This window comes from Carcharhinus amblyrhynchos, chromosome 20 (genome assembly GCF_965287045.1).
Source record: "Carcharhinus amblyrhynchos chromosome 20, sCarAmb.v2.hapA, whole genome shotgun sequence".
NCBI classification, from domain to species: Eukaryota; Metazoa; Chordata; class Chondrichthyes; order Carcharhiniformes; family Carcharhinidae; genus Carcharhinus; species Carcharhinus amblyrhynchos.
Window position 1 is genome coordinate 27069500 of NC_137343.1, and position 17577 is coordinate 27087076.

The 17577-nt window shown below is 43.1% G+C and overlaps 1 protein-coding gene across 1 annotated transcript in view; it reads right to left on the minus strand.

Annotated features, from left to right (window-relative positions):
• morn3 (MORN repeat containing 3) overlaps positions 1–13971 on the minus strand; it is a 48385-nt gene extending 34414 nt beyond the window's left edge. Inside the window, exon 1 of the mRNA XM_080208303.1 lies at positions 13528–13971. Coding sequence (XP_080064429.1) covers positions 13528–13672 — 145 coding nt within the window. The 5' untranslated portion in view covers positions 13673–13971. The remainder of the gene's footprint in view (positions 1–13527) is intronic.
• Between the last annotated feature and the right edge of the window lie 3606 nt (positions 13972–17577).

Consider the following 17577-nt stretch of genomic DNA (forward strand, 5'->3'; position numbering starts at 1 on the left):
TTGAAATTCCCCTCTCTCTCACAAAGGTTTCCAATCTTCACCTTTGAATTCTCTCTCAAAAGTCGCTCCAACTCGAGATGACTTCAACAACGGCCCACCTTTCAGAGTTTCAATCTCACCTAATGAGATTCCAACTCTTGTGTAGACTCGAGCATCAATTTCCAAGCACAATTTCAATTCCTTGGCAGGCCAAACAGAACACTCCAAAGAGGCTCCTTTACCCCAACAGCCTGCAGCATGGAGACTGTTTTCTTGAATCTTTAAGGGCTCATTCCAAAACCACTTCATTTAACGTCTGGTCTTGGCAGTCCTTTCTTAAACTTCTGCTCCTTTCTTTTAACTTAACTGGGACCTGTTTCAGCTCCCCCCCACTCCATCTTTGTCTCCTACCTGGGACCTCTCCCTGAGCCACTCCCTTCTCCCTTTCACTGGGACACTTGCTAATTCTGGTGTTCTGGACCTGACATCGGGGGTTTTCTCCAGACGCAGGTGCACAGGACTTATCTGGGTCCATCCTGAACCCGAAAGAATGTGAAGATGCTGAGGCAGAGAGTGGGGGTCAACGGGTGCTATTCGGATTGGCGGATGGTGACTAGTGGAGTGCCCCAGGGGTCGGTGCTGGGGCCTCAGCTTTTTACCATTTATATAGATGATCTGGAGGAGGGAACCGAGTGTAGGGTGTCGAAATTTGCTGATGACACCAAGATTGGGGGAACGGCAAATTGTGCGGAGGGTGTGGAGAGTCTGCAGAAGGATCTAGATAGGCTGGGCGAATGGGCCAGGAAATGGCAAATGGAATTTAATGTTGGCAAGTATGAGGTGGTCCACTTTGGTAGGAAGAATGGTAGGAAGGACTACTACTTACGGGGCGAAAAACTGCAGCAGGCGACGGTGCAGAGGGACCTCGGGGTCCTTGTGCATGAGTCGCAAAAACCCAGCTTGCAGGTGCAACAGGTGGTCAGGAAGGCGAATGGGATGCTGGCCTTCATAGCGAGGGGGATTGAATATAAAAGTAGGGAGGTCTTGCTGCAGCTGTATAGGGCATTGGTGAGGCCGCAGCTGGAGTACTGTGTGCAGTTTTGGGCGCTGCACCTGCGCAAAGATATTTTGGCCTTGGAGGGAGTGCAGAGGAGGTTTACTAGGCTGATACCGGAGTTGAGGGGGTTGAGCTATGAGGAGAGGCTGAATAAACTGGGCTTGTACTCGTTAGAGTTTAGAAGAATGAGGGGAGATCTCATTGAGACGTATAAGATGATGAATGGGATGGATAGGATAGAGGTGGAGAGACTCTTCCCGCTCAAAAAAGACAGTAGGACTAGGGGGCACAGCCTCAAGATAAAAGGGGGGCAGTTTAGAACGGAGTTGAGGAGGAACTTCTTCACTCAAAGGGTGGTGAATCTCTGGAATTCTCTGCCCGTTGAAGTGGTGGAGGCTGCCTCGCTAAATATTTTTAAGACGCGGGTTGATGGGTTTTTGATGAGAGAGGGGATTAAGGGTTATGGGGAGAGGGCGGGAAAGTGGAACTGAGCAGCGACAGATCAGCCATGATCTTATTGAATGGCGGGGCAGGCTCGAAGGGCTAGATGGCCTACTCCTGCTCCTATTTCTTATGTTCTTATGTTCTTAATTGCATATTGCAGCCTGTTCTCAATCTGCATGAGTGGAACATCTGGAGACTTTCAGGACTTGGAGTTCCTGACCTCCTCGCTCCATACTAAGGTGGGCTTGGGTCTCATGACACACAGTAATTCATGTAATAAGGATTTCACTTGTGGATTCAGTGCTGTGTCACCGAATTAATACTTTGATTTTCTGTGGAACAAAAGATGAACATTATCCTAATGATGACAATGATGTTTACTAGTTAAAGCTTTACCTTTACGCATATTAACTCCATGAAAAAAGCTAACTTTTCAAATGAAATTGTTATTATTCCGAATCAGATTCCCAAATTTTGGTACAATCTGGTTAGGGACCAGTACGTTTAAAGTAAAGTTTAAGATTCAAGGTGCTTGCTAAGAGAATAAAGTCACAAAAGTTCACAGTTTTTGAACAAGCAAAATAAACTTTCCTATATAAGGTCAGAAAGATAAAACAATTCACAATATTTATCGCATTCAGGATTAATATGAAGCGCATTTGAGGCAAATTGTAGTCAGAGATATCTGTCTTGGATATAAAATTAAAACAGTAGTTAGTAGTAAATATCTTAGAAGTAAAACTGACAGAACGCAAAACTGACTCAAAGAACTTAAAAAAAAGAACGGGCAGAAAAATAACATTGTGGTAACTTTGTTGGAATTCCTTAATAACCACAAAATCTCCTGATGCATTGATTGTGATTGTTCTAGGTGTGCAGCATGATTTTTATGTTCAGACCCTAATTAGCTTATGCCTGCACCAAATAGACAAACTGAGTTAATTACATAAAGAACATAAGAACATAAGAAATAGGAGCAGGAGTAGGCCATCTGGCCCCTCGAGCCTGCCCCGCCATTCAATAAGATCATGGCTGATCTGTCGTGGCTCAGTTCCACATTCCCGCCCTCTCCCCATAACCCTTAATCCCCTCTCTTATCAAAAACCCATCAACTCGCGTCTTAAAAATATTTAGCGAGGCAGCCTCCACCACCTCAACGGGCAGAGAATTCCAGAGATTCACCACCCTTTGAGTGAAGAAGTTCCTCCTCAACTCCGTTCTAAACCGCCCCCCTTTTATCTTGAGGCTGTGCCCCCTAGTCCTACTGTCCTTTCTGAGCGGGAAGAGCCTCTCCACCTCTATCCTATCCATCCCATTCATCATCTTATACGTCTCAATGAGATCTCCCCTCATTCTTCTAAACTCTAACCAGTACAAGCCCAGTTTATTCAGCCTCTCCTCATAGCTCAACCTCCTCAACTCCGGTATCAGCCTAGTAAACCTCCTCTGCACTCCCTCCAAGGCCAAAATATCCTTGCGTAAGTACGGTGCCCAAAACTGCACACAGTACTCCAGCTGCGGCCTCACCAATGCCCTATACAGCTGCAGCAAGACCTCCCTACTTTTATATTCAATCCCCCTCGCTATGAAGGCCAGCATCCCATTTGCCTTCCTGACCACCTGCTGCACCTGCAAGCTGGGTTTTTGCAACTCATGCACAAGGACCCCGAGGTCCCTCTGCACCGTCGCCTGCTGCAGTTTTTCTCCACGTAAGTAATAATCCTTCCTACCACTCTTCCTACCAAAGTGGACCACCTCGCACTTGCCAACATTAAATTCCATTTGCCAGTTCCTGGCCCATTCGCCCAGCCTATCTAGATCCTTCTGCAGACTCTCCACACCCTCCGCGCAATTTGCCGTTCCACCAATCTTGGTGTCATCAGCAAATTTCAACACCATACACTCGGTTCCCTCCTCCAGATCATCTATATAAATGGTAAATAGCTGAGGCCCCAGCACCGACCCCTGGGGCACTCCACTAGTCACCAACCGCCAATCCGAATAGCACCCATTGACCCCCACTCTCTGCCTCCTATTTGACAACCAGTCCTCTATCCACGCTAACACCCTACCCCCAACTCCAAGTCCCCTGACCTTCTGCAATAACCTCTTGTGAGGTACCTTGTCAAACGCCTTCTGAAAATCAAGAAAGACCAAATCCACTGGCTCTCCTCTATCCACCGCCCTAGACTCATCCTCATAGAACTCCAGTAAATTTGTCAGACACGACTTCCCCTTAACGAAACCGTGCTGCGTCTGCTCTATCAAGCAATTCCCCTCAAGATGCTTCGTTATTTCCTCCTTGATGACAGATTCTAACATTTTACCTACAACAGACGTTAAACTAACCGGCCTATAATTCCCCGCCTTTTGCCTGGCACCCTTCTTAAACAATGGCGTAACATTAGCCGTTTTCCAATCTTCTGGCACTTCCCCGGAATCCACCGACGTCTGGAAAATAACCACCAAGGCATCCACTATCACCTCCGCCATTTCTTTCAGATTTAGATTCTTTCTAATTTCTTTAATTAGAGTTACATATGAGCTTCTAAAATAAATCAAAGGGGTAATTGTAATTGTTTCTATATTTCAGGTTCCATGACAATGAATGGTTTTATTTTTGTAAAAGTGATCTGTAACGAAGTGTGATGTCACATGATAGGCACAACTTTCTTTATGTAAAGCAAAGATCTAGAATTAAACGACATGCTTTTTATGTATCCTGTTCAGAAGTGAGAGCTGCTGAAAGTTTCCCCAGCTTTGTTACATTTGAGCTTTGTAGAAAGCTAAGTTATTAAAGGAAAGATACATAATTATATATTTTATAAGTATTATCCAAAGAGCACTCTATAGAAACAATTTTTGGTTGAGCGGGTATTATTGTAAACACAACAGAGCATCTGAATAATATCAATTGCAAAGAGTTTGAGTTGTAAAATATGTAATAACAAATTGTACTTTGAGTTCAATATTTCTTCATGCTAATGAATAAACATGATAAAAGTCATAATAACTGATATTGTCGGTGCCTCCTTTTCCTCAGAGACTGTTCTTCTCTCCATCATAATTACCATCACTGTCTTCTCAAAATCCATCCTTGACCTATGTACCCTCTCCAATGGAAGACCCATCTCCAATCCCCCCTTCCTCTCCAAGCTTTGTACATGTTATCACTTCCCAGCTCTGTGTTCATGTTTCCCAAAACACTTTGGCCCAGTGTTTAAAAATTTGCATCAGAAGACAGGAGCTAGAGAGGGGCTTGGCTTTTCAGTTGTTAAATTTCAAAACAGAATAAGGAACTTTACAACTTACAAAGGTTCCATAAGTAAACAAGGGGAGGTTATTAAATTTTATTTGACCTAAGAGGGGAGGCCATAGGAAGACATAGGTGAAAAGGCGTTTGATAAGATATCGCTAAAAAGGCTACTTAATGAGATAAAACCGATGGTGTTAGGATAAATGTATTGGCATGAGTGGAGGATTGGAGAACTAATAGAAGACAGAGAATTGGGATAAGAGTAGAATTTTCAGGACGTCAACTTATACCTAGTGGAATGCTGGGGCCACAATTACTTACAACATATATTAATGACCTGGATGAGAGAAGTTTGCCAATGACACAAAAATAGGTGGAAAAGCAAGTGGTGAGGATGACACAAAGAGCCTTCAGAGGGCTATCGGGCGGTTAAGTGAAGGTACAAAAGCTTGAAAGATGAAATATAATGTAGGAAAATATGAAATTGTGCACTTTGGTAGCAATATTATGTTAAAATGGAGAAAAGACTGCAGAAAGGGCAGCACGGTAGCACAGTGATTAGCACTGCTGCTTCACAGTTCCAGGCATCTGGATTCGATTCTTGGCTCAGGTCACGGTCCACTGTGTGGAGTTTGCACATTCTCCTCGTGTCTGCATAGGTTTCCTCCGGGTGCTCCAGTTTCCTCCCACAGTCCAAAGATGTGCAGGTTAGGTTGATTGGCCATGCTAAAAATTGCCCCTTAGTGTCCTGAGATGTGTAGGTTAGAGGGATTAGCGGGTAAAATACGTGGGGGTGTGGCCTGAGTGAGATTGTGGTCGGTGCAGACTCAATAGGCTGAAGGGCCTCTTTCTGCACTGTAGGATTCTATGGTTCTAAAGCTGCAGCATAGAGGGATTTGGGGATCCTCGTGCATAAATCACAAAAAGCTAGTATAAAAGTTTAGCAGGTAATAGGGAAGGCAAATGGAATGTTGCCTTTATTTCAAAGGGAATGAAATACAAAAATAGGGAAATCTTGCTAAAACTATACAAGAAGCTAGTTAGACCACACCTGGAATACTGTGAACAATTTTGGTCACCTTACCTAAAGGAAGATATGCTGGCATTGGAGACAGTCCAGAGAAGGTTCACCAGGTTGATCCCAGGTATAAAGAGATTTCCTTACAAGGAGAGGTTGAGTAGGTTGGGTCTATACTCTTTGGAGTCTAGACACAAACTATTGAGACATTTAAAATTCTCCAGGGGCTTGTCATGTTGAAGCTGAGAGTTTGTTTCCCCTTGTGAGACAGTCTAGGACCAGAAGGTATAGTCTCACAGTTAGAGGCCGCCCATTTAATACAGAGCTGAAAAGAAACTTATTTTCTCAGAGGGTCATGAATCTTTGTAATTCTTTTTTTCAGAGGGCTGTAGATGCTGGGTCATTAAGCATATTCAAGGTGGAGATTTTAATCAGGAAAAGAATCAAGCGTTATGAGGATAAGATTGGAAAATGAGGTTGAGGATTATCAGATCAGTCAAGATCTTATTGAATGGTGGAGCAGACTCAATGGGCCGAATGGCCTACTTCTGTTTTGTGATCTTATGGTCTTACATGAAGGATTTTTACATTTTTGGAAAAATTAAGTTCAAAGAGGTGCTGAGAATAATGGAATCAAATATGAAAGAGAAAATAATATTTATGGAGAGTTGTTATGCTGAGTTGTGTTGGCAAAATGGGGAAGACATATTGGGAACAGCTCTGTGCTGAGAGAAGGTGTAACATTTGAAACAGCCATCCAGAACCTGGAAAAGTCTTTAGTTTCAGAAAGCAATAGTGTTTCTGAATTTTCTTGAATTTCCACAGCAGAATGGAAGAGGTTGAGAAGACACGTCATATACCTTTATGACAGCATTTTTTCCTTGAGTAATATTACTGGAATTTTAGAGTTCAAAATCAATCAGGGAAAGTTGCCAAAAAGGCGTTTACTTGTGTGTTCCGGCTGAGTGGGTTCTTTTGGGGAGGTTTCGTTAGCCTGTTTTAACTGTGTAAGTTTGTGCACGTTTAAGTTTTTCTTCTTGTTTCTAATGCTTACAATTTTTAAAAATCATTGAAGTGTTATGGAATTCTATGCTCCTGGGATCAGTAGTTTTTTTCCCTTGTTTTCAGAACATAGACAAAAAGGTTTATGATCAGTAATCCCTTTGGGATTTGGTTTATTCAGCAAACAAAATCTGCTGTGACAAATGATAAACTTAGCTGACAATCAGTGCAAATAGTGACACCAACTATGAGCAAAATACTGTCACCAAAAAGAAATGTGGCTTCAGAAGCTCCGAAGCCAACCCTGCAAAAAAGTAGAGATCATCATGTATCACCAGCATGGCACAACTCCATGTTTGGCAGACTGCCTTTCCAGACTTCAGTCAAAGGAAGTGCAGCAGATGATCTTATCTGATCTCACCAAAACTTCCAAGGCTGCAGTTTCATTAGTTTCCTTCCATCTGTGACAGATAATGAATCAGTCAGATTAATTGTCAGCTGTTAAAATGAAGTCTGTCCAGCTGCCAGATTAAAGATCAGGTGAATACATTTGTAGTTCAAATGGTAAGGTCCTACGCCAGTCTACTTTAAGTCAGTTAATCAAACTTTGGGTAATTCCTTGTCCGAGTCAGAAATAGGATAGACTCGGAACATTACTCAACTCACTAACAATGTCAGAATTGCATTTTATATTTGCCATTCTGAGGGAGTTACAGGCCACCAACAGATTGCCATTCTGGAGGAGCTCACCCTCATTAAAATTCCAAAGCCCCATCTCGCTTGACTTTCAAGGTGGGTGAGACAGAGGCAGTGAAGCATGTCCCTGGCTGCATCAGCGTGGAGTAACAGAGAGGTAGGATGCATCCCTTTTTTGTGACACTAGCTGCCGTAAAGAAAGTGTTTAGAGGTTCAACTTAAAGCGAGAAGGTAACTTTCAAGTGTAAGTGGGGGTTCAGACATTGAGGCAGGGTGGATTCAGACCTGAAAGGTGGAGTCACGAGGGGGTGGGGAGGCGTGGATGCATTGGAATGGGGGAGTTGGAATGGTGGGGGTGGAGGAGGGGGCCTAAGGAATGGTTGGGACAGGGTAACAGGGTAGACCCAAGGAAGCAGAGTTGCAATGGGGGGAAGACCCTTACCGGAAGGGGTGTGCACTGTTTGTGGGGGGTGACCTGAGGGTTTGAAGTTGGAACAAGGGGAGCCCAGGGGTGGTCAGAATGGACTGGGGGTTGGTTTAGCAGAGAGTGACATGGGCTTAGTCAGCAGAAGACCAGATGGTCTGCTTTATTTTGCAGTCGGCAAGTGAATGCATAGAATAATTGTTATGTCATATTATGCATTAATTTCATTTCTATCACTGACTGTAACCACGAAAATAATGCCAATGAGAATCGAACACAGGTTCCTGGTGCTCTGAGGCAGCAGTGCTAACTACTGTGCCACCATGCCAACATAACTTCTGATCGTAAGTGATGCAATGGAAAGTACCATTATTAATGGTGAATCCTAAACAGGGATCTGTAATTGTAATAGCCACAACTCCTCCAGTTTAACAGAAGATAAAACCATTTGTTTTTTGCTCATTAACAAACATTTCTCCCTTACTATTATCTGAGGAAGTAAAGGAGTCACTCTGTCATGCAATAACCTGTTTTATATAGTACTTTCACACAGCAAAACGTGTCAAGGAATGCAGTCTGACAAAAATTGGCACCAAGCCAAAAAAGGAGACATGAGATGACCAAAAGCTTGGTCAAAGGGATAGGTTTTAAGGAGTCTCTCAAAAAAAAGAGACAGAGGGGAAATTCCAAAGCTTAGTGCGTGTTGATCAATGAATTAAGTTGGGATGCACAAGAACTCTGAATTGTAGCATTGTAGAGTTCGCTGAAGATTGTAGGCGTGCAGGAGATTACTGAGCCAGCAAAGGTTGGAACACAAGGATGAGAGTTTAAATCCATGGCATTGATGGATTTAGAGCTGATGTCGCTCAATGAGCATTGGATGACGAGTGAACATATGTTGCGACTTACAAATCTCTGCTGCCCATATTGTATCAACTTAAGTTTATAGAGGTTTGAAGACGGGAGGCCAGCCAGGACAGCATTAAGGTTACAAACGCAAGTTGCGAATGCTTAAGGGCCTTAACTAGTGACATTATGGGGATGGAAGGAGACAGCCTTAATCAACTTGGGGGCCCTATTCAACTATTAGCTGAGCTTCAAACGCTACATCCAATCTAACACAAAGACTACTTACTTCCATTGCACTGACTACCTCACCTTACGTTTAACATATTATCCTTATCAAAATCCTTATGCATAGCTTTCACTTTTCCTGACTCAGTTATCTAATGCTTTCCTTGCTGGTATTCCATTTTCCAAAACTTGTATAGATCTTGTCCCACATTTTAGCCCTGTTTGGCTGCCACTTAAGAAGTCTAACAACACCAGGTTAAAGTTCAACAATTTATTTGGTAGCAAACGTCACTAGCTTTCGGGGCTGTGCCTCTTCATCAGGTGAGTGGGGAGTTCTGATCACAAACAGGGCATACAAAGGCACACATTCAGTTTACAGAATACTGATTAGAATGCAAGTCTTTACAGCTAATCAAGTCTTAAAGGTGCAGACAATGTGAGTGGAGATAGCATTAAGCATAGGTTAAAGAGATGTGTATTGTCTCCAGACAGGACAGTAAGTGAGATGTTGCAAGCCCAGGCACGTTCATGGGAGTTACAAAGAGTGTGACATGAACCCAAGATCCCGGTTGAGGCCATCCTCATGATCAGATGAATGAACACCACTTGACAATCACCAGGCAAGACTGTCCTCTTCCTGTTGGCGAACACTTCAGCAGTCATGGGCATTCGGCCTCTGATCTTTGGGTAAGCTTTCTCCAAGGTGGCCTTCACAACGTACAACAGTGCAGAGTTGCTAAGCAGAGACTGATAGCCAAATTCCACGCACGAGGGCAGAGTTTTGCAGCTAGTCTGCACCCTAAGAACAAGTTGAGAATATGAGGAATTCACCAGGCGAATGAGGCTGCGGGAGTTCTTCCACAAACCCCAGAGGCCAACAGCAAACACAAGGAGACAGCCAACGAACCGGAACAGCCAACAGAGAGATCCGCAGCGCAGCAATGAAGAGGGAAGAGTCCAATTAGACTTCTGCAGAAGGCCGCTGACCTCAACTTGACGCGTATGTCCAAGCCCGCAGGAGGTGCATCAATACCAGATTCAATCACACTCACAAGACAGCCCCGAACATCACCCAAGCACAACGCAATGCCATCCGCGCTCTCAAGACCAGCTGCAACATTGTTATCAAACCAGTAAAGGAGGGACCATCATCATACTGAACAGAATGGATTACTGCAAAGAACTGTACCGACAACTGAACAATGAGGAACACTACTGACAGTTACCCACAGATCCGACCAAAGAACATATCCGTCAACTCACTCTGATCCAGACCTTCAGAGCACCCTCCGTGCTCTCATCCCATGTACTCCCCACTTTGGAGATCTCGACTGCCCCCCAAAGATACCCAAGACAAAGATACCCGGCCATCCCATCATATCGGGCAATGGGACCCTGTGCGAGAACCTCTCTGGCTATGTCGAGGGCATCCTGAAACCCATTGTACAAAGAACCTCCAGCTTTTGTCGTGACACTACAGACTTCCTACAGAAACTCAGCACACATGGAGCAGTTGAACCAGGAGCACTCCTCATCACAATGGATGTCTCGGCACTCTACACCACCACCCCCCATGACAATGACATTGCTGCAACCGCCTCAGTACTCAATGCCAACAACCTCCAGTTTCCAGATGCAATTTTACAACTCATCCGCTTCATCCTGGACCACAACGTCTTCACCTTCAACAACCAGTTCTTTATCCAGACACAGGCAACAGCCATGGGGACCACATTCACACCTCAATATGCTAACATCTTCATGCATGAGCTCAAACAAGATTTCTTCACCGCATAGGACCTTCAACCGATGATATACAGTAGATACATCGATGTCATTTTCTTCCTTTGGACTCATGGTGAACAATCACTGAAACAACTATATCATGACATCAACAAGTTCCATCCCACCATCAGACTCATCACGGACTACTCTCCGGAATTGACTGCATTCTTGGACACATGCATCTTCATTAAGGACGATCACCTTAGCACCTCACTGTACCACAAGCCCACAGATAAGCTCACGACGCTCCACTTCTCCAGCTTCCACCCTAAACACATTAAAGAAGCCATCCCCTATGGACAAGCCCTCTGTATACACAGGATCTGCTCAGATGAGCAGGATCACAACAGACACCTCCAGAAGCTGAAAGATGCCCTCAAGAACAGGATATGGTGCTTGACTCATTGTTCGACAGTTCTGACGGCCACAGCGAAAAACCGCACCGACCTCCTCAGAATTCAAACATGGGACACAGTGGACAGAGTACCCTTCGTCTCCCAGTACTTCCCCGGGGCGAAGAAGCTACAACATCTTCTCCGGAGTCTTCAACATGTCATCTCACCAAGGCCATCCCCACACCCCCACTTCTTGCCTTCAAACAACCACAGAACCTCAAACAGACCATTGTCCGCAGCAAACTACCCAGCCTTCAGGAGAAGTGACCACAACACCACACAACCCTGCTATTGCAACCTCTGCAAGATATGCCAGATCATCGACACGGATGCCATCATCTCATGTGAGAACACCATCAACCAGGTACATGGTACATACTCTTGCAACTCGGCCAACATTATCTATCTGATATGCTGCAGCAAAGGACGTCCCGAGGTATGGTACATTGGGGAGACCATGCAGACGTTACGACAATGGATGAATGAACACCGCTCAACAATCAATAGGCAAGACTGTTCTCTTCCTGTTGGGGAACACTTCAACGGTTACAGGCATTCAGCCTCTGATCTTTGGGTAGGTGTTCTCCAAGGCAGCCTTCACTGCACACGACAGCGCAGAGTCGCTGAGCAGAGACTGATAGCCAAGTTCCACGCACACAAAGACAGCCTCAACTGGAATCTTGGGTTCATGTCACACTATTTGTAACCCCCATGACTTGCCTGCGCTTGCAAAATCTCACTTACTGTCCTGTCTGGAGACAATACACGTCTCTTTAACCTACGCTTAATGCTTTCTCCACTCAAATTGTCTGCACCTTTAGGACTTGATTAGCTGTAAAGTCTCATATTCTAATCAGTATTCTGTAAACTAAGTGTGTGCCTTTATATGCCCTGTTTGTGATCAGAACTCCCCACTCACCTGACGAAGGGGCAGAGCCCTGTAAGCTCGTGGCATAAATTGGTGGACTTTAACCTGCAGAGGGACCTCGGGATCCTTGTGCATGAGTCGCAAAAACCCAGCTTGCAGGTGGTCAGGAAGGCGAATGGGATGCTGGCCTTCATAGCGAGGGGGATTGAATATAAAAGTAGGGAGGTCTTGCTGCAGCTGTATAGGGCATTGGTGAGGCCGCAGCTGGAGTACTGTGTGCAGTTTTGGGCGCCGCACCTGCGCAAAGATATTTTGGCCTTGGAGGGAGTGCAGAGGAGGTTTACTAGGCTGATACCGGAGTTGAGGGGGTTGAGCTATGAGGAGAGGCTGAATAAACTGGGCTTGTACTCGTTAGAGTTTAGAAGAATGAGGGGAGATCTCATTGAGACGTATAAGATGATGAATGGGATGGATAGGATAGAGGTGGAGAGACGCTTCCCGCTCAAAAAAGACAGTAGGACTAGGGGGCACAGCCTCAAGATAAAAGGGGGGCGGTTTAGAACGGAGTTGAGGAGGAACTTCTTCACTCAAAGGGTGGTGAATCTCTGGAATTCTCTGCCCGTTGAAGTGGTGGAGGCTGCCTCGCTAAATATTTTTAAGACGCGGGTTGATGGGTTTTTGATAAGAGAGGGGATTAAGGGTTATGGGGAGAAAGCGGGAAAGAGGAACTGAGCAGCGACAGATCAGCCATGATCTTATTGAATGGCGGGGCAGGCTCGAAGGGCTAGATGGCCTACTTCTGCTCCTATTTCTTATGTTCTTATGGTGCTTACCCCAGTCCACCACCTATATTTCCACATCACTGGGCTGCCACTCCCCAGCATTAGCTTCCTATCCCCAAAGTATGTCCAAGTCTTGGTTCTCGTCTACTCTATTCCTGCTATTTCTTCCAGTTTTAAACATCGTGACGTGCTCCAAACTTTTTGTGCATCCACAGCTGGCTTAATTCATCTCATAAGAAGTTCACAATATCAGGTTAAAGTCCAACAGGTTTATTTGGTAGCAAAAGTCACCAGCTTTTGGAGCACTGATCCTTCGTCAAGGTTCACTTACCTGATGAAGGAGCACCACTCCAAAAGTTAGTGGCTTCTGCAATGAAATAAACCTGTTGTTGTGAGACTTCTTACTGTGTTTACCCCAGTCTAAGGGCGGCATCTCCACATCATTAATTCACCTCACCAATGCAGGATGTTAAACTATGTACCCAAGTCTCACCATCTAGAACTGCATTCCTTAACCTCTTCGCCTTTCAAATTCAAAAATCAACCACTTTATTTCGGTTAATGACATCTCTTGGAACTTTTCCTTCCGGCTTGCTTTCTTTTCCTTGCCTATGTATGAGCAGTTCAGTCACATAAGCAGTTCACCTTTAAAGCAGATCTCCACGAATGCCTTGCACTTTATTTTTTAATGTTGTATTTTGTAAGAGTGTGTGTGGGGGTGGGGGGGGACCAGGACATCATCCTTACCATGTTTTTTATTGTCCCGCCACTCTCCTGTATACTCGTCCCCATTTAATGAGTAGACGGTGCTTTTTAAACCGTTTTTCTGCGCGTTTCGATCCCACTCGTGCCACCGATTTTCTTTGGGATTCCGCGGCCTCAGAAATGGCATTTTGTGAATACCGACGGAAAGGTTCGCTTATTGTAGAGGGAGGCTGGTCGGGGTGCAACGGTGCCGGCACGGAGGGAAGGGAGGCTGACTCTCTGCCACCGGTCCTTCACAAGGCGGGCTTGTCGAAGATGGCGCGCCGCTCTCACTCGAGGGACCTTGGCAAGCAGGCACCAGAAGAACCGACCGAAATTCGGCAGCAAAACATGTCAGCAAGTGCAGCGAGGGAGAGACACCGATGCAACAGGATGTTTTACAACAATCCCCGCACTTACTGACGCTCCTTGTGTTATAGCGTACGGCCCGTTCCTATAGCAACGGAGACGGGCCTTGCGCTCAGGCCCTTATGATTGTCTTTATTTAAAATTAAAACGGGCGAGGGGGAGAAAATAGTATCAGACCAAAGTTATTTTATTGAAAAAAAAATAATTTTTTTTTACAAAAAGTTGTTTGATGCTATGCGTCACACCATCACCCCGCCTGGAGAAAGCACCATTAAAGGCAGGAAGCGGTTCTCACTCCAGGCCTGGAACATCTCTATTATCATTTAATGTGAATTGTTGGATACTCACTTTTTTTCACTCATAAACGCGTAAGTATCACAAAACTGATCTTTTTTAAAAAATAAAAATGCCAAAATTTTACATTTAAAGCTCTGGAGAGTTGAACAATTTCACAAGACAGTACGCAAAGGTTTATGAACAGTAATCTTCACGCCAAGAAGCTGAACCTTTTTTTGTGGTCAGGGGACTGTGTAAGATTTTACACATCATTTCCACATTGATCTTATTGAAATATACCTCTTGATCTTGGTGGCTCTGATAAATGTGAAATCGTCATCTCCATATAATTTCTGCCCCCTCTCCTTCACCAACTTAAGTTGTACTTCCAAAAGGGAAAACTATTTACACCAATATCTGAGTATATTAAATCACATATTTGAGTGTGGAGAAAGAATAGTGCTATATGATCAGGTTTGAAAGTTCCATGTGGAATGTGTGCCAACTAGTCAAATGAGACCAAGTAATTCACCAGTGGGAATCATAAATACGTTATCTTCAGCTGAATGAATAGTGATTTTTAGTCATTGCTAATCACTACCAAATAATTGATGTCTGAATTGGGTATGATATAAGTGAATAAACAAAGCACTCAAAACAAAATTGCAGAGGTATTAATAATATGGAATGTGAGATTAGCTATAGTGGAGATGATGTGACTTAGCTTTCAACAGGATTAGAAATTTATTACCAGTAAAATCCTGATAACATTTGGATGAGAGACATGAAGAAAAACACATGGGTAGGATGGCAGTGTTTGTAACAACAGTGCCAGAACTTGAAAAGGTGGTCTTGGGGGTGTGTTAAGAAGAATTCATAAGTAATTAAGAAATGCAAAGAGAAAAAAATCCAAAGATGTGCAGGTTAGGTGGATTGGCTATGCTAAATTGAACCTCAGTGTCCCAAAATGTGTAGGTTAGGAAAACTAACGGGGTAAATACATGGAGTTATGGGGGGATAGGGCCGGGTAAAATGCATGTTGGTGCAGACTCGATGGGCCAAATGGCCTCCTTCTGCACTGTAGGGATTCTATGATTCTAAATGGTTCACTTCTGGGCATGCATTACAGGCCACCAAACAGTAGAGATGTATCGAGGGGAAATAAAGTCAAGAAATTAACCAAGATTAGGAGAAGAATTTGAAAATAATGACTACAAGATAGTTTGGTTCATTGCAAGAATAGAAAAGGATAATGATAATGACAGTTCAAAAATAAGGATTAGAAGAAAACAAAGCTCAGTAAGAGTAAGAAGGGATCTGGCCCAAATTAGAGAAAACAGTTAGTAAATAGGTTGAAAGATTGGTGGGAAATCTTTACATGTGATTATTAACATACAAAATTACTATTCATATAAAGCAAAAGAGGATAGATATATCAGGACTTTAATTCAAAGATAAATAGATTAAAATTAACATTTAAAGAGACTCATATGATAAAATTAGGGCTGTCAACATTAAAGACAATCACAAGCAATTTGGATGTGATAGTTGGAAAGTGAAAAGGGAAATTAGAAAGCTTAGAGAATGTAGAATCACAGCAGAAGGCCATTGGTTCCTCGTGACTGCCTCAGCTCTTTGAAAGATTATAAAATTTTACTCAATCCCTTGGTTTTCCTGCAAGTATTTATCCAATTCCATTTAGAAAGTTATTATTGAATCTGCTTCCACCACCCTTTCTGGAAGTACTTTCCAGACCACAACAACTCGATGTAAGTTCTGCATAAAAATGTTTTTTCCTCATGTCACCTCTGGTTCTTCAGCCAATTACCTTGAATATCTGATACTCGTTACTGACTTTCCATTGGAACCAGTTTCTCCTACTTTAAAGCTATCAATAACTGTTGTAATTTTGAACACATCTAACTAATCTATCCTTAACTGTCTCTGCTCCAAGCATTATTAAATCCAAGTTTCTTTAGTCTCTCCGCATTCCATTTAGTTTACATTTTCTCTTTTCACTCACCCTACCAAGATGAGTCGCTTCAAACTTCTCCATATCAAACTTGTGTGTCTGCCTGTTTACATTATCAGAACTTTTGTGTCTGATATCAGTTGTATTGGAATTCATTAGCTTTTATTTTAGAAAAGATTCTAAAGGCAGGCTATCGTCTTTGTTCAAAACAACATTTATTTATCTGCTGATTATTTACAAGGTTAAGTAAGACAAACCTATAATGAGAACTGCTCTTTTGAGATGCTATTTAGACATCCTCTCTCAATGAGTGATCACGGCATAGTTTCTTTTGTACACGGTTAGTATTCCTTATTAGAGTTAACTCTTTAATCTACAATATTTACAACTGCAAGATCCTTATCGATTCTCTCTAGTACTTAATCAAAAACCCCAATTAAGTTAGTCAAATGCATCTTTAACAAATCTGTGATGACTTTTGTTTATTAATCCATATTTTTCTAAGTGCCAGTTAATGTTGTCCTGAGTTTTTTTTTTAAACATTTCCCCAGTACTGATATTAAGCTGTCAAGTCTGTAGTGCTGGATTTATTCCTCTCTCTCTTCTTAAACAGAGGCTTATCTTTTACAATCCTCCAGTCATCTAACACCACCCCCATATAGGGGTTGGTTAGCTCAGTTATCTGGACAGCTGGTTCATGAAAAGGAGGGAGGCTTACAGCATGGATTCAATTCCCGTACTGACTTAGATTATCCATGGAATGCCCCACTTTCTCAACCTTGCCCCGTGCCTGAGATGTGGTGACCCTCAGCTAAATCATCACCATCGTCAGCTTCCTCTCAAAGAGGAGAGCAGCTTTTTTGGTCCTCTCGGACTTGGGTGACATTTACATTTTTTACTCCTTTATCAAATAAAGATGAGAAGATTGTGGCCAGGGCCTCTTCAATGTCCACCAATCCTTTCCTCAGCAACTTAGGAATATGAAAAAGACTGGCAGATAAATTAAAAAAGGAAGCAGTAAGTATTTTAAAAGCATATAAAAATAAAATACTTATTTGTATTAAGAGATGGGGGAACTGAACAGCAATGCAAGAAAGCGTCTAATTATTGTGGCAAAAGTTACGTGGGTTTAAGAGTTTAGTTTTCCAAAGGATTCTGTACTGAAGTGCTTCTCTACAATATGTACATAAACAATTTGGGTGTAAGACTAGAGCGGGTAAGTATAGTAAGTATTTCTGCAAGAGGTCATTGATTTTTGCTGGAATGGTTCAAGAATGGCATATGGAATTCAATATAAGTAAATATATATTAGAAATGAGGTATTGCTTCTTACTTGATTAGGACAGCTGGATAAATTGAAACAGTAATGGGGTTTGGGGGCACAGGTGCAGAACATTTTAAAAGTAATACCTCAAGTTGAAAAGACCATAAAATAG